At 36.1% G+C, this 18,527-nt stretch overlaps 1 protein-coding gene across 1 annotated transcript in view; it reads right to left on the reverse strand.

The window, feature by feature from the left end:
- LOC122808799 (deleted in malignant brain tumors 1 protein-like) overlaps nt 1–18,527 on the reverse strand; it is a 1,006,762-nt gene that overhangs the window by 780,943 nt on the left and 207,292 nt on the right. The window contains exon 2 of the mRNA XM_044079852.1: nt 2,651–2,674. Coding sequence (XP_043935787.1) covers nt 2,651–2,674 — 24 coding nt within the window. The remainder of the gene's footprint in view (nt 1–2,650; nt 2,675–18,527) is intronic.

Consider the following 18,527-nt stretch of genomic DNA (forward strand, 5'->3'; position numbering starts at 1 on the left):
TCACAAGAATGCAGACCACAAACTTTTGTAATGTAAAATAACTGACTTGGAGCCTAAGAGTTTAAAGCATAACAAAGACACTTAGTATAACAGACATTATAAGCCATCATCACCAGGGTGTAAGCTACATCTCCTGTCAGAAGACTGTAGACTACAAACCTTCCTTATGTAAGATAGCTGATTTGAAGCCCAAATGCTTAGATAAAAAAACTATGAAACTTAGAATAATAGTTACTATGTAATCAGGCTACTAACAAGCAGTAATAAAACCAGAAGATTAAATGCAACTGGACACTTTAAGAATGCACAGCAAAGCTAAGTAAAGTTGGAAGAAGCACAAATACAGTAAAAAAAGCTGAATAAAGTGCATTTTTACATGGGAATGTAGAAGACAGAAGATAATCCAAGTTTAAGAGACTAAGGGGATAACCTTCCCAGCTGATCGTTTAGTCGTTTAGTGATCAGTAGAATGAGATGATTTGATGGGACTATGAGGAGTGTCCAAAATCAGATTTATACAAGAGGTGGGCAACTCAACAACCATCATGTTTAAAAGTACAAAAATATCAAAAAAAATTAAATCCAGACAGAGTTCAGCAATTGTCAGACACAGAACAGCAAATCAAACAAGAACAACAGCCAAATAAAGATGCCACTAAATATCTGTAGTTAAATGAAGAATGTTATATGTCAGGTCCTCCCAATAATTAGCTGAATGTTATTCACTGTTTGAAAAATAATTCTTTTTTAACTGATGTTAGCCAAGACCTCTTAAACATCCAAAAAGAACAAAAAGAAAAAAAACCTTAAAGCAAACAAAATGCAATATAAGAAAAGGGTAAAAAAAGAATTAATCAAACCTTAAATGAATAACTTCAATACAAAATCAAAAGCAGACCATGGCCAGCAATAGTCAGGCAGAGAACCACAAGTCAAAAAAGCACTACAGTTAAAGGTGCCAGTAAATATTTGTAGTTACATGAGGAATGTTATTTTTAGCTCCTTAACTAATTAGCTGGATGTTATTCACTGTCTGCAAAATAATTATTTTTTTAACTGACCGTATTCGAGACTTCTATCTACCCATGCTGCCAATGACCCAGAGCAAGGAAGTAATTTGCCATGCAGACAGTATAAGTAAGATACTATTACAATATGAAAGCAAGCATCTACCTCCACCACCATTAGGTTCCATTACAATATCAGTAAAAACATATTTCCTATCTCATTAGTGATACTGTTCAATTGATAGTTCGTTAGTTAGTTAGTTAGTTAGTTAGTTAGTTAGTTAGTTAGTTAGTTAGTTAGTTAGTCAGTCAGTTAGTCAGTCAGTTAGTTAGTTAGTTAGTTGTTAGTTAGTCAGTTAGTCAGTCAGTTAGTTAGTTAGTTAGTTAGTTAGTTAGTTAGTTAGTTAGTTAGTTAGTTAGTTAGTTAGTTAGTTAGTTAGTTAGTTAGTTAGTTAGTTAGTTAGAAAAGTTATCTGGATACATCATTCTTTTCTTCTACAACCCAGTCTATTGACACATAAAGCAAATATACTCCATAAACTTTAGAAATACCACAACCAGGTATAATTACACCAAAAAGATTATATTGTGATGCAATATGAAATGCTCAGAGTTGCAAATCTGTTAAAAAGAAGATTCACTTATATACTATTACCTTCATGTTATAGGTTGTAGTGAATATTCAAAATAAATGTATCTGTTACTCTTACATTTTTACTTAAATATTATCAGTTACCAGATGGCAACAAGACATCATCTCATGCCATCAGTAACCTGTATTCAGTTAACATCTAGGATGAGGAATCCACTCCTGCATGAGCATATTTATTTACTAGCTGGAAGGTAGACGTCTGCTCATCCCATCAGCATCCATCAGCATCCATGAAGAGTTACCAGCTAATAGCAAGACAGGTATCAATGCCATCTCTAACCAGGATTTAGAGAAATGACAGCTGATGATCCAGCAGGTTCAGGTATCTAAACATGCTATTCAAAAATCATTTGTAATCATGGATACTAAACAGTATCTCAGCAGAGAGAATGACTGTATAAGCGCTACTTCTCTCTCAGGAGAAGACACTGGACTTGACACAGCACTATTGATCAGTACCAGATACCAAGTCCTCTTTCCAGGAAGCATAGGGTGTTTTTCAGATCCCTGGGGATGTTTACCATTTGTGTTGTCTCTTATGACAGTGCAGATGCATTCAATGCTGTAACTTCAAGTTCGGCAAAGCAGTAAGAGTTGGGTAGTTAATGCTGTGAATGTGGATGACAGTCTGTCCCTAAAATAAGAAGATCTCTGACTCTCCAGCCTCTGTTTTTCATCTTTAAGTTTGATTATCCCAAGATGGTACACAAAGGGCCAGCCCAGGGGATGATATGGGTAAACAACAGAAAAAAAGGAGGTCAAGGAAACAACTAGGTCATTCCAAGGATTCAGGTGGTCAAAAGGATATAAGGCAGTGAAGTTCAAGTCAGAATTAATGCAAACACTTGTTGCAGTTTTTATTTAGGTAACTTCTCAATGTCTGTTAATAAGATCCTAGGGTCTAGTGCAGCTTAAGTGGATGAATAATAAAACAATTAAACATGCTGAATACATTAATAGTGAACATGCATTCTGATGCAAGGTTACTTACACTGAACAGCAGCAGACAGGAAATCTAAACATAAAAGAAAATAATATGCATGTTAGTTTAGACTGAAACTGATGAAATACACATATTTTATGTATCAAATAATGCTCAAGAAAAATAATTGCAATTCTTAATATATGCAGAAATCGCTGGGCCTCTCTATGAATTAAACCAACACATTATTAAACATGTTTGTTTTAGGTTACTGTTTGAATGTAGAATAATTTGATGAAATAAACAAATAAATATATATTGTTTCCTATACATAGTAATTTAAATTAATACATTATCACATAATCCTACAAATATAAAGAATTTTTCAGGAAGCACTCTTGAGAGAAGTTAAAAAATGTTTTATCATCTTAAAACAGTTTAAGATCAGATTTGTTGTAAAGTTTTAAGGAACAGCTGACCACCAGTCCTAGTGGGATATATACATGTTTTTTTTGTCATATGACATAAATCACTCATACAGTCACAGTTGTGCCATCAATTTATCCAAACTGTAGTTTCATGAAAACAGGGGCAAAATTTAATTTATTTGTCCATGCCTTTTCCAAGTTCAGTCACTCTAGAAAGAAATATTGCACATATTGTTATGTTTTTGAATTGAGTCATAGACAGTTGTAATTCAAAACACAAACACTGATTCTTACTAAGAATTGTGTTGTTACACAACCATAACTAGATTGGAGTGAAATGTCTTTTGCCCCAAGCATGAGCTGTCAGGGAATGCAATCAACAGATGATAATACTGCTTGACTGAAGTACTAGCATTGATTTACAAAGCTTCAAAACTTAATCCCAATACTGCATCTACAGCCTGGTTGGACGACTGAAATGGTAGTGTCAAGACAGCATGTGTTCTCGAGCTGTAGTAACTGTAGCAAACTGCTTGTTACAGTTTAGCAGTTTGCAGATAGAAGAACAGAGATTTGTTGTTTTTCACTCCTCAACACAGAGTTGAGGGAGGACTCAGTTTGGTATCTACACAAAGAGTTAAATCAGAGGTTGCCTGCTTCAGGATCTACACAGAGCATCAGATGAGCTAGCTGTAATTTTGTGTTGTTAGCAACATGACTAGTTCTAAACGGAAGCAACATAAGCATGTGGTTCAAGATGACCCTCTGCTAAGTCCCAGAAATAGCCCAGGTCAATATAAAAAAGTTTTGAGTAGCAGACATTATCAAATAAGAGCTAGAGGACAACAAATACAGTGTGTACTTTAAGAATGTACTGACTGCTTATACCCAGCATAGGTACTGTACCCAGTGTATACATATCAAAGGGAGATATTCTATGGTTCAGTGAATTCTGGTTTTACAAATGATGACTTCCTGCTGGTTGCACCTGTCTTGTCTTGGACTACGTTCATAGGAATCTTAGGTTGTGCTATCTTTTATTTAGGACAGCTGTCATGCATAATAAAAACAACATTTACTATGTGACACTAGGATATAGCATTAAGTGATCAGTGTAGTAGATCAACCTTCTGGCAGTTTAGCACAGAGGACAAAGGCTTTGAAACACCAAAGAGCTTTATCCTGAAATCCTGGGCTTTTTTATTTATTTACCATTTGTTCACTGGGTAAGTGGACTGGTCTACTGAGCATTTTCTGCCATGACCTGCATTTGAAGAAATGAATATACATCATGATCTTTCAATCAACAATGTGATATACAAAATTAGTATATTACAAAATTCAGAGCATAGTAAGACTGAATGCAGATAGGGTAACATTAAAAGGTCAATTCAGAGTGTATTGAGAAAAAATATACAAACGTGCAAGCTATGATGTGCATAAAATACAGTGTACACATGCAAGTAGTGCATTAACTCATATTTATTTTATCGCTATCTCTCTCTCTCTCTCTATATATATATATATATATATATATATATATATATATATATATATATATATATGTGTGTGTGTGTGTGTGTGTGTGTGTGTGTGTGTGTGTGTGTGTGTGAAATATTTACATTTAAGGTGCCACATTAACAGTCTGAGAAAATGTATTAAATGCATTCTGTTATTCATGATATGACATGGTAAGTTACCTAGCCTTTGTCATGGTAGCAGAGGTAGGTATATTTCAGTAAAGAGATGCTCTTTAAGTGCATGTTTGAAGCTTTTAATTGACTAGTGATTGGTCTGATTCTCAGAATAATCATTTAACTGTTTGTATGCCTGTCTGAAAGTCATTTATCACTTACATTTTTATAGATATATAAATATATGTATGTCTATTTATCCATTTATCTCTCTCTCTCTCTCTCTCTCTCTCTCTCTCTCACTCTCTCTCTCTATCTCTCTCCCTCTCTCTCTCTCTGTCACTCCATCTCTGTATATTTATTTATTTAATATTTGTTTACTGGAAAAGTCTGAATGGTACAGAGCCCATTTTCAGTGGAGGCCTTGGGAGAAATGCTCTAGATGCATGCCTTTGGAATGTGGGAGGAAACTGGAGCACACTGAGGAAGCCCATGCGAATGCATGGAGGACATGCAGACTCCACACAGAAGGTACCCCAGCCAAGAATTGAACTGGAGAACCTCTTACTGTGAGGAGACAATGCTAACAGCTGCACCACCATATATATATATATATATATATATATATATATATATATATATATATATATATATATATGTTTCTGTATATATGTATATGTATATATACTGCATATATACTGTGTGTGTGTGTGTGTGTGTGTGTGTGTGTGTGTGTGTGTATATATGTATATATATATATATATATATATATATATATATATATATATACTTATAGAGAGAGAGATGTGTATATTGTTAGGTCAGGTATCATTTAAATATACAAAAATGCAGTATATTCTCTTTGCATAAATCTAGAAATGCAGCCATATTAAAGCAGGTTTCACAGTTTGCATACAGTTTCTCTGAATGTACTTTCAATCAGTGAAAACAGCTTTCAGTCAAGAATACTGATACACAATATATTTTGTACACTCATTGTCACTACAAACAAAATTGAATCCTATACAAAATCCCATAAGAGATTTAATAAATACAGCTATATTTAAAGGTACACCTAAAAGAGGAGATGTAACATTATTTATCTTGTTATTTGTTATTTCGATCATAAGATTCTTGAGTTTTAAAAATGCCAAATGACATCTAAGGAATTTCTTTAAACATTAATGGATTGAATAATCCGTGTAAAAGGGCAAGCCTAATAAGATACATTAATCTACACAAGGCCAATCTAGTCTTCCTGCAAGAAACCCATCTCTTGAAAAAAGATATTGATAAACTAGCCACTAATAAGTATACAGTATTGGTTAGTTCAGAGCACACTCAGAAAAAAAGAGGAGTGGCTATTTTATGGAATAAAAGTATGCCCATTCCTAAAACCATTAAGTCTTATCAGGATGACAAAGGAATGTTTTGTATGGTTACAATACAAATTAATGGGAAGACTTACACTTTAATTAATGTATATTGGATACCTGGAATTGGTATTAATACAGTGAAACATCATATTGATAAGATCATATCATTCTCTGTAGGGATATTATTTTAGCTGGTGATTTTAATTGTATACTACATGAAAGTGATACTACCACTATAAAGAAAAGAAGAATTACATCTAATGCAAAACATTTAAATGATTTTGCTAATTCTTATCATTTGAATGATATTAATAATCAGATAGAGTCAAAATCATTACCATACACCTTTTTTCTAACAGATACAAAACTTATTCAAAATAGATAAGGTCTTTATTTCTAACCAGATGGTAACAGATTTAATTAATTCCAAAATCATTTCATGTCCTATATCTGATCATAACTCAATTGTTTTGAATTCATGATAAAAATACGCATAATGTTCAGATCAAAAGGATACCAGCATACTTAACTCAGCTAAAAGACTATAAAGAATATATACTTTCAGAAGTACAACATTTTCTAGACATAAATAATACTCCTGAAGTCTCCATTGTCTATGTTTGGGATGCCTTAAAATCATATCTATATGGACAAAGTATCAGATGGTATAATAACAAAAGGAAATCTTGGGATAAGGAATTGTTAGATATTCAAAGTAAACTAGACTCTTATAAACATAATAATAAAGAAAACATTATGGACAAGAAAGTTATTGAAGAAATAAACAAACTAAATGAGAAATACAAAGAAATTTTAACTCATAAAGTTAAAATAACTTTAGAGAAATACAAGTTTTTGTCTTATTCAATAAGCCCCAAATACTTACATAGACTTAAAAATAAAACAAAAGATTGAATAAACAAAACCATATCAAAGAAATCTTTCTCTAAGGAAAAAGAAGAATGTTTCTAGTATACCAGAAATACTGGATGAATTTAGAAATCACTTTCACAAGATTAACCATAACAACATTAACATGGAACCTAAAGATAAAATAAAGGAGTTTATAACCACAAACATGAATAAAAAGCAATAAACAACAGATTAAACTATTGGACAAGAGTATTTCATATACAGAAGTTATTACACAAATAAATAAGCTTAAATCAAACAAAGCACCGGGTAATGATGGTATTATACCAGAGATATATAAAATCCTTTCTAAAACTACATATTCATTAATACATAAGGTTTTATTCTGGCCCAAACTGAGTTAATAACCCCCATCTTGGCAATATACATTTATTTCACCAATTTTAAAACCTAATAAAGATCCAACTAGATGTTCTTCATATCGACCCATCTCATTACTTAATGTTGATTATAAAATGTTTATGAGTATTTTTGCTGATAGATTGAAGACAATTATCCCCGGCATTATAGACATAGATCAGACGGGCTTCATTGTAAATAGAAATACTTTTGATAATATAAGAAGAACTTTAACATTAATTGATTTTGCAAATAGGAAAAAGAAAGATTTAACACTTATTAGTCTTGATATAGGTTCAGCATTTGATTCAGTAAGTTGCACAAATTTCTCTGATGCATTTGTAAATTTAATTGAGCATTTATACAAAGTTATATTAAGGTAGAAGCATATGTTTCACAAAAATACCCATTCTTAAAGCACAAAAGCAAGGATGTCCACTTTCTCCACTATTATTCACTTTAGTAATGGAGCCTTGGGCTAATTTGATTAGAAACAGTACTGACATAGAGGGTTTTGAAATAGAAGAAAATACAACATCAAAATTCAACTTTTGCAGATGATGTTCTAATTACATCAGCAGGATCTAATTCTTCTATGCAGTCTTTATTTGATAAAATGATGAATTTTAAAAGTATTTCTGGTTTAATATTCAATGAAGAAAAACTAAAATACTACCTATATATACGAAAAATACTCTCATTAGTGATTTTACTAAATATGTACCCAACTCAGGTCAGATAACTTATTTAGGTATAATACTATCTAAAGATATTAAATCTATTATATATAATAACTATAATACCTGTTTTCTTAATATACAAAATCTTTTTAATACCTGGAATAATATGTTTTTTACTATGGAGGAGAGACTTACAATTATTAAAATGATAATATTGCGGAAGATTTTATACTTAATACAATCAATAATACTTTCACCTACAAAAATAACTATCAAGAAACTGAATACACTAATGTTAAATTTCTTATGGGCACCTAATAGACCTAGGATTGCATTAAAGAAACATACTAATAGCTGGTCTCAAGGGGTATTTCTTTTCCAGACTTTAATTTATATATTATCTCTTCTATTATAAAAGTTATTACTTTATTAATTAAAATGGAAAGATTATTGGGAGCTAATTAGTATGCACTTCATGAAAATCTCCTTAACACATAAAAATATGATTATAAATAACTCCATGTTGTGGTTGCTAAAGGAATTTTGTACTTCACCTATTACACCTAAACATATGGTCTGTTACCCATTAAATATTATTATTAGTTATCGTAACTTTATATTCATGCACCCTAAGTATAGGGAATGGAATTTTATTGTATTCCTATAATTTATACTCAGGGTATGCTTATGTCATCTACTTCTGAAGGAGCTCATTTAGCTATAGATAATAATCTAAAGTACTGGTATCAGCTGATATCTGATAATAAAGTTAAAATCTAGATTTCTTAAAACAAGAATTTGATCTAAGAGAAACTTGCTGGTTAGAGGTTCAGATCTTTAGACAACATCTCATTGATAGAATAGATCTAATGTCTATAACAGTTAAAGAATCAATTCCAAAACTGATTGATTACTTGATAATAAATTTACAGCATAAAGTTTCTGATAAAGGTAAACTTTCATATATACATAAAATTATCAGACAAGAAACTTTTACAATGTAGATTCATACTGGAATTATTTCACCTCTATTAATGGGGACCCACCAACTCAACAAGATAAACAATATATATTGGAATGTATAGAACTACATCTTCCATTGTCTGGAGACTTTACATAGATCTTTTATACACCTTTGATGATGAATAAAATTAATAATAAAGATAATCTATGTAGATGTAATGTAGAAATTAATGCTGACTGGGCTCATATGTTTTGACTGTATGAAGTTGAAAGAATACTAGAAGTCAATTAATGAATTTTTGCAGGCTCTTTTACAGATAATTTCATTATTTCTAAGTCTCTTATATTATTCAACACACCTGTACCTCAATGTGTTAAAAGATTAAGCTTCCCTTGTTATGGTCTATCCTTGCAGTGGCTAGGAAAATAATAACTAGAAATTGGATTTCAGATACACCTCCTTCGTTCAATTAATTTAAAAATGTTATGAATATAATGTGTCATATGGAAATAAGCACAATTAGAATGAGAACAACTAGAATTTTATTGTATGGGATAATTTACAAAATTTGTTAAAAAAATTCTAATTTCAATAGCACAGTATTTTAGTTTAATTAATTGATCTGATTGTAGTGGATGTCTTTGTAAATACTTTAGTTGTTTTGTTGAATATTATAATAATACCTATTTTTAATTATTTGTATAAAATTGTTATGATATTTCTCTTATATGTTAAAACAATAAACTTGTTTTGAAAAAAAAAGAATACTGATACAAACAGATTGTACTGTACGTTTGAGTACAAACACATTTTGTTTGTATGCTACAAGGCTTGGGAACCAAGGCTAAAGAGGTGTGTAGAAACTTACATGGTTTTGTTATTATTAGGAGATACTTCAGACACAGTCAGTTACGTTAATTCATTTGGATTGATATGCAGAAAGTCCTTACAGTATAGACACTCTAATATGAATGCAGAATTTATTTATTTATTTGCAGTTGGTTTACCAGGATAGTCCATTGGGCCAAGATGAACAATGGAGTCCTGGGGAGAAAAGCTCCAGAAACAGGGTTACATAGGTTTTAGATATGTATTACAATATTTACAAAATTATACAGTTAGAGCATCATACTGGTGATGAACATTACAGATGATACAAACTAGAAAAGGGAGATCCATATTACAATATTTACAAAATTATACAGTTAGAGTATAACATTTCAGGTAGAACGTACTGGTGATGACATTACAGATGATACAGACTAGAAAATGGAAACATTTCAATAGAGATACTGAGAAGCCATTATGTCTTAGGTAGCTAGCTAAAGGAAACAAAGTAATACCTTTTTTTTTTTTGAGTTAAGAGAGGCAGAAGCAAGGAAGTTCATGGAATGGAGGAGGAAGGAGGTAAGGCAGTGTAGAATTATGATGGATGGGTGCAGGAGCATTCCAACTGGGATAGTAGATATGATGGATGAGAACAGGAGCATTCCCACTGGGATAGTAGATATGATGGATGGGTGCAGGAGCATTCCCACTGGGATAGTAGATATGATGGATGAGAACAGGAGCATTCCCAGTAGATATGATGGGTGCAGGAGCATTCCCACTGGGTTAGTAGATATGATGGATGGGTGCAGGAGCATTCCCACTGGGATAGTAGATATGATGGATGGGTGCAGGAGCATTCCGAGCATTCCCACTGGGATAGTAGATATGATGGATGGGTGCAGGAGCATTCCCACTGGGATAGTAGATATGATGGATGGGTGCAGGAGCATTCCCACTGGGATAGTAAATATGATGGATGGAGCATTCCCACTGGGATAGTAGATATGATGGATGAGAACAGGAGCATTCCCACTGGGATAGTAGATATGATGGATGGGTGCAGGAGCATTCCCACTGGGATAGTATAGTAGGATATGATGGATGAGACAGGAGCATTCCCACTGGGATAGTAGATATGATGGATGAGAACAGGAGCATTCCCACTGGGATAGTGGATATGATGGATGAGAACAGGAGCATTCCCACTGGGATAGTAGATATGATGGATGGGTGGGAGCATCCGATGGATGGTGCAGGAGCATTCCCACTGGGATGATAGAGATGATGGATGGGTGCAGGGCTGATCCACTGATATAGTAGATGATGGATGGGTGTGCAGGGCCATCCCCACTGGGAAGTAAGATATGATGGATGGTGCAGGAGCATTCCCACTGGGATAGTAGATATGCAGGAGCATTCCCACTGGGATAGTAGATATGATGGATGGGTGCAGGAGCATTCCCACTGGGATAGTGGATATGATGGATGAGAACAGGAGCATTCCCACTGGGATAGTAGATATGATGGATGGGTGCAGGAGCATTTCCACTGGGATAGTCGATATGATGGATGGGTGCAGGAGCATTCCCACTGGGATAGTAGATGTGATGTATGGGTGCAGGAGCATTCCCACTGGGATAGTAGATATGATGGATGAGAACAGGAGCATTCCCACTGGGATAGTAGATATGATGGATGAGAACAGGAGCATTCCCACTGGGATAGTAGATGAGAGTAAAGAGATTTTTTGAATATAAAGTGGTTGAAAGTGGTATGAATGGATGGAGGTAGGGAGTTCCAGAGACGTGCTAGGCTGTAGGATAGGAGATGTTTACCTGGTGGACGAGTTGGTTTGTATAATTCAATCAGGTTTTGGTTATTAGTTCTGAGTACTCTGTTGGGGAGGTGCATTTTAAAGGCAGAGGAAAGGGATGGACAAAGGAAGGGTTTGAAAATGAGCTTGTGAGCAAGAGTAAGTTGAGAATAGATGAGTTGGTTGGGTAGTTCTAGCCATTTTAGTTTGTGGAGAGAAGAACAGTGGTGGGTAGATGCTTTACGACTAGTAGTGAATTTGGCTATTTTGTTGTAGCATGAGGAAAGTTGTATTTTGAGGGAAGATTGTAGGTTAGTTAGGAGTGGGGTTCCATATAGAAGAGAGGGGTTAAGGAATGTGGAAGAGAGAGTGATTTTAGTAGAGGGTGTAAGGTAACAATTTTGTCGGTAGAGCATGCCTAGTTTTTGATGAGTTTTTTTGATATTTAGTTGTATGTGGGAGTTGAATTTAAGCTGACTGTCAATTTGAACCCCAAGTAAGTTAGCCTCTGGCACCAATTCCAAGGATGTGTTGTTGTGGCTAGTAATTGAAAATGAGTTTGCATTGATAGAGATGAGTTTAGAGGGAGTAAATACCATTAATTTGGTTTTAGAGGCATTAAGTGCTAGGTGTTTTTCTTTCATCCATTGTTCAGTGATTGAGAATGCATCTTTTGTAAGCTTTTGGAGTACTGGGATGGATGTGGCAGAGCAGATACTAGTTGAATCATCTGCATATTGGATGATATTAGAGAATGGGATAGAATTGCGGAAGTCATTTATGAATATGTTAAATGGAAGAGGACCCAATTTGGAACCTTGGGGGACCCCAGTTGGGGTGTTAAGGAATGAGGAGGTGGCTTTTTTCCATTTAACTGCTTGAAATCTGTTAGATACGTAACTAGAGAGCCAGTTCAATGAGGAAGGAGATAAGTTAAGATGGGAGAGTTTAGTTAAAAGTAGTTTGTTAGAGATAGTGTCAAAGGCCTTTGAGAGGTCCAGTAGCAGGGTAGAAACAATGTGACCAGAATCCCAGGCTTTATTTATAGTTTCTAAGAAGGAGAGGAGGGCTGTCATAGTGCTATGGCCAGGTCTAAAACCATGCTGAGTTGGAGTCAGCAGGTGATTATCTAAGAGGTAAGGTAGGAGCTGCAGATGGATACACTTTTCTAGGAGTTTAGAGATGGGAGACATGATAGCTATGGGACAGAAGTTTGTCGTATTGTTATTATTGCCACCTTTATGCAGAGGTATGATAAAGGCCTTTTTCCAAATTTGGGGTACTATGCTTTCTTGGATAGAGCGGTTGATTAGAATACTAATGGGGTAGGCAATGGCTTCTGCAGCTATGCTAAGGAAGTATGAAGGAATATTGTCTGGGACATTAGAACATGGCTTTAGTTTCTGGAGGAGTTTTTTTATGGTAGATGTGGGAATAGGTTTTAGTGAGAAAGGTGGAGAAAGGGGAGATAGGGTATTAGAGGGTGGTAGTATTCAATGTGAGATCAAAAAACCCTGCACCTTGTGTCTTTAAGGTAAACACCTTAACCATCATGCCATCCTTTCCAGAGGAAGTGAGAGTGGTGATGGGAGTGGAGGGAAGGGTGCTAGTAGAGGAGGATGGGGGTGAAGTCGAGGATGTGGTGGTGTTGGAGAATGAGGAGGTTAGTTTGGAAATACAGTTAATGAAAAAAGAGTTGAATTGTGTAGCCAAGTCCATGTCAATAGCACTGGGATCTGGGCTGGGGTTGACTGTTTTGCCAGGATTGATAAGGGTAGAGATTCCTTTCCAAAATTTCTGAGGATTTGTTTTATTAGTATTTTGGAGTATGGAAAAGTAGTTTTGTTGATCGGTGATAACAAGCCTTTTTACTTTATTTATAAGTGTTTTGAATTCAATATGGATGAGTGGAGATTTATTTTTCTGGTAAAGTGCCCAGACTTTATCTCTATGTTGCATGGCTGTTAGTGTGTTTTTGGTTAGCCAGGGGGTGGTTTTTAGTTTTATTCTTTTAGTCTTTAAAGGAGCATGGTAGTCTAGGAGGTTGAAGAAGGTTGCGTTGAAGTGGGCCACAGCATTATCTAGAGGTAAAGTTTTTAGAATGCTCCAGTCAATTACTTTTAGAGAGTCAGAGAAAGCTATTGGGTTGAAGTTTTTTTGGTTGCGGGTAGTAATATAATTATATGTTCTCTGTAAAGGTGCAGGGAGTTGATATGTGAAGGTGGGTAGGTGATCACTAAGGGAGTCTGGAAGTGTACCACTATCAGAGAAATAATGGGGGTGATATGTGAAGGTGGGTAGGTGATCACTAAGGGAGTCTGGGAGTGTACCACTATCAGAGAAATAATGAGGGTGAGAGACTAAAATCCAATCTAGAATGCTACCATTGGAAAGAGTTTTTGAGGGGCGGGTTATGTTGTTAATTAGCTGTGAGAAGTTATAAAGGTTGATATTAAGTGGGTTTGTGGAAGACTGAATGGAGGACCAATTGATATTTGTGTCACCCAAGATTATGATTTCATTGCTAATGTTGGTGGAGAGCCAGAATAGGATATTCTCGAGTGTGGTAATATTATCTCCAGGGGGGATGTAGAGGGAGGCTATACATATGTGCTTGTATTTATTGACTTAAAGTAGTGATAGGAGTAGTTCAGCATTATTGAAATTTGGGATGGATTTGTTATAAGGGGTGACCGACAAGGAGGATGAGTATAGTAGAGCTACTCCACCCCCTTTTTGTGGGATCTATCTTTTCTGATGATTGAGTAGTTTGGTGATATTATTTCATGGTCTTTTATGTGGGATTTTAGCCAAATTTCAGAGATAGATAGGATATCAGGTTTATTATGTGTAAGCCAAGTATGAAGGTTTGGGACTTTGTTTACTATGCTTTGGGAGTTTAGAGAGGTGAATAGTATAGACTTATCTATGGTGGAAGAGGTGGAGGGGCCCGGGTTGGGTGGATATCTCCTGATAGTAGAGTGGCTATTAGATATAGGGTTAGGTTGGAGAGGTATTTGGATTGCTTAGAGTTTAGGTTGGGCTTTATTATGTTGATAAAGGATTTGTTAGCTACTATGGTGGTATGATGTTTTTGAGGGTTGATAAGTTTATAAGTAAAGAGTAGATGGCTTTGTATAGGATAAAGATGGGGAGATATTGTGGTGTGTGGTTTTAAAGGAGGTGAGTTGAGATGTATTGTTATGTGAAAAGCTTGTGAGTGGTTAATATATATGGGCTGGGTGAGGTAGTAAATGCAGACTATATTGAGGAGCAGTAGTAGTAGAGTGGAGGAGGATATGGGTTTTGGGAACATTGTAAAGATGGCTCTTGAAAAAGCAAAGAAATGAAGATGATAGTTAAGAGTTGCTAAGTTGTTTCAAGTAAACTTTTAGGAGCAGGACGGTTCTATGCACTGGAAGTAGGTATGTCTCTGAATAATTGTGGGAGGGTAGTATAGAGTAATGGTTTATATGGGTGGGTTTAGGTAGTGGGTGTAGGCTTGAGTAGAGGAGACTAATTGGCCAGGTAGGGTTTTCTAGGGGGATGAGTGATGGTTAGAATGGGCGGGGTAAGGGAGTGGATATTGAGAGAGTTGTGGAGTGTAATTGGATAGGTGGTGTAGTGGGTGTGGTTATGAAGGTATAAATGTAGAGGTACTGGGTGCGGGTGGGAATTGGGGGCAGGCTAGGGGAGCGGAGTGAGCCCGTAGGGCGAACGGAGCGGGAAGAGCCAAGAAAGGCAGGATGAGAGCGAGAACCTATCAGTGAACTGTTGAATGGAGAAGGTAAGTACAAGGGACAGGGGATTTAGTGGGATGGAGTTGCCAACGACGTTTAGAAAAGGGAGAGAGAAAAAGAAAATAGGGAAGTTAAAACATGTATAGAATACTAGAGAGTAAAGTAAAAGATATGGGAAATCGGGAATAGTGGGGAGAGGGTGCCACCTAGTGGACACATGTTGAAATGCACCTGTGATTTCACCAGGGTAGATCCCTAGGCTGGATTATGTTGAGGAAGAGAGGGTCTGGTAAAAAACTGGGCTAGAGGAGGGCTAATATGGGAGGTACAGGGTTAATTAACGTTTGGCTGCTGGGTTTCCTGGCAAGGGAGCGTACTGAACACCTAACAGGGCTTTAGAATTCTTTAATAATACAAGGTTTAGCAGCGGTTGTACATACTTTCTTAAGTTCTTTTACGAGGAGCTTAGTTCTATTCCCATATGGGGATGAGGCAATATAGCTTGTTATGTTTTAGGTTAGGTGTAGGCATCCAAGCCAGGCGTAGTCACATAGAGTATCGCAGGGTAAGAAAGCTGGAGAAGAGGAGAGAATGTAGAGAGAGAAATTGCACTTTAGTTAAACAGTTACAGAAACACATTGGCTCACAATAGCATATACTTTTCAATATAAGAGTTAAACCACAAATATTCTGAACAACATATTCATCACACTTTCAAAACAGTCTATACTAATAAAATGCACTTTAGTAAGCAGTACAGAGAAACATTGGCACACAGCAATAGCATACACAATATCACAAAGAGTTAAGTCTGCAAATGCTTCAGAGCAACATGTTATACAGTAAACGTTCAAGGGAAAACAAACAGTCTAATTCCACTAAATAGGCAGTGTGACATGGGCTAGGTGGTATTTCAGTAAACTGTTCCTTTAAACAGCATTGGAAAAGCTTTTTGAGCAGGATATTAATTAGGAAATCCCAGCAGAACACATGCAGAGGTTGGCGTTTTTGGTTATAGTTGCCCAGCACACTCAGTGAGCTACAGTTAAGTGGCTGTAGCTGTGTTCCCTTAGGACCAGCTAAACGTTACCCTTCATTATACATTATCCTACACTCTTATTTAAGTATGGAAGTCCTTGCTGTTTTCTTCCTTTTATATTAAATGCATGTGGTACAGGTTTATGGTTAGTAAGTGATGTGTGCTTAACGTTTAACCATCACACGTGTAAGGGTTGGTGTTATTTAAGTATTTTTGGCCAGTACACCCAAGAATACGTGAAATACAGGTCTGAATTGGATAGCGTTTCACCACTTAAACATTGCACATGCAGGGGTTGGCGTTATTACCATCTGACCAGCACTCACAAGAAATACGCACAATACTAGGTTAAGAAGTCAGGCCAAATATCCAGCATTACAGAATATTAATGATATTATTCAGGAGAAAGAAATACAGAATTTCTGAAGATTATTTCAGTTTATTAACACTGTTATTGGAGATAGTATTTTGATAATGTTGACATCTGCCTTCACTACACATAATAAAGTATTTTTAACCAGACTACAGACTTTATTCTGAAAGGTTTAAGAAGATTTGGCCCATAAAGGAGAGACTGGCACCTTATTAGCAGAAGTTTGGGTAATTAACAGTCAAAGACATTCATCCCCATCTCATTCTAATTTCTTCCAGTCATTTCCAGTTCAGTCCAGTGTTCTACAGTCATTTAAATTCTTACAATAGTAAGCCACCATTGATGGGCGACAACAGTTAAAGTAAGTCCCAAAACTCCATATTCACCTTATCAGCAGTCAGACTATATGTATTCTACAGAGCAACAGTGTTCATTTGGAACATTACTTCAGAAAGTCTGTCATAACTTCCACAGAGCAGCAGTACTTCAAAAAATCTAAGAACTTCAGGAGTTTCTCCTTCAGAACATTACTTCAGAAAAGTCTCAAAGAACTTCAGATTCTACAAGATAGCAGTGCAAAAGACGTTATCGAGTTAACAGCAACGTACTTCACTATCTCCAAATCAGATGAAAGACTTTCAGTTTTCCAGTGTGCTGTCACTGAGTGAAGGAATAAGGAAAAGTTAAAAAAGCTTTGAGATGCCAGACCACCTTCTTAGACATTATCAGTCAATATGGCCCATCTCAATACCGGAAGATTGCCAAATTCCAGTAATAACGGCCACACAGGTACAAAATGCACTTTCTAAAGCCAAGAATACAGCATCCATGGGACCAGATGACATCCTGGGCTGTGTACTACATGAACTACAATGTGAACTGGCACCTCACCTAAGTGTCATGTTTAATCATAGCCTCACCTCAGGTTTCATGCCCACTGAGTGGCGCAGAGCTATAGTTATCCCAATCCACAAGGGGGGATCCACCTTGGATCCTGGAAACCGTCCCATCAGTCTGATATTATCATGGAACTTATAAACAAAGACATTGGCAACCTTCAAACACTGGACCCCACCCAGTTTGGGTTTGTGAAGGGCCGATCTTGTCTCCTGAACCTGATTGACTTCTTTGAATCAGTCTCCAGAGCCATGGACAAGGGTAAGGTGGTCCACACAGCCTATCTAGACCTTGCCAAGGCCTTTGACACGATCCCCCACTCTGGAATCATAGATAAACTTACTAAGTTGGGCATTAATCCCTATGTCACCCAATGGGTTGCTAAATGGCTTACTGACAGAACCCACACTGTAAAAGTATCTGACTCCAAATCCAGCTCCAGACAAGTGACAAGTGGAATATCTCAGGGTTCTGTCCTGGGACCGTTCTTGTTTGGCATCTACTTCTCTGAAGTACAGGTCAAAACTAAGGGGCTCTGGCTAACAAAGTTTACAGATGACTGCAAACTGGGAGCCATTATTGAATCCCCAAATGATGTGGATACTCTACAAAATGGCCTTACAGAAACAGATGCTTGGTGCCAGAGCCATGGGCTCAAGCTCAATGCCAAGAAATGTATTGTTATCCCCTTTGGGAAAAAACATGTATCCATGAATTACCATATAGGTGGCAGTACACTAAACACAGAAAGTGTGATAAGAGACTTAGGGACACAGGTGGACAGTGGTCTCACCTTCGATAACCACATCGCCACAACAGTCAGGAAATCCTTCTATGTGGCACACCTCATCACGAAGAGCTTTTCATCCAGAAAAAGGAGGTCATTGTCCCACTGTACT

This window comes from Protopterus annectens, chromosome 1.part1, assembly GCF_019279795.1.
Source record: "Protopterus annectens isolate FY-2018-M chromosome 1.part1, PAN1.0, whole genome shotgun sequence".
NCBI lineage: Eukaryota > Metazoa > Chordata > Ceratodontiformes > Protopteridae > Protopterus > Protopterus annectens.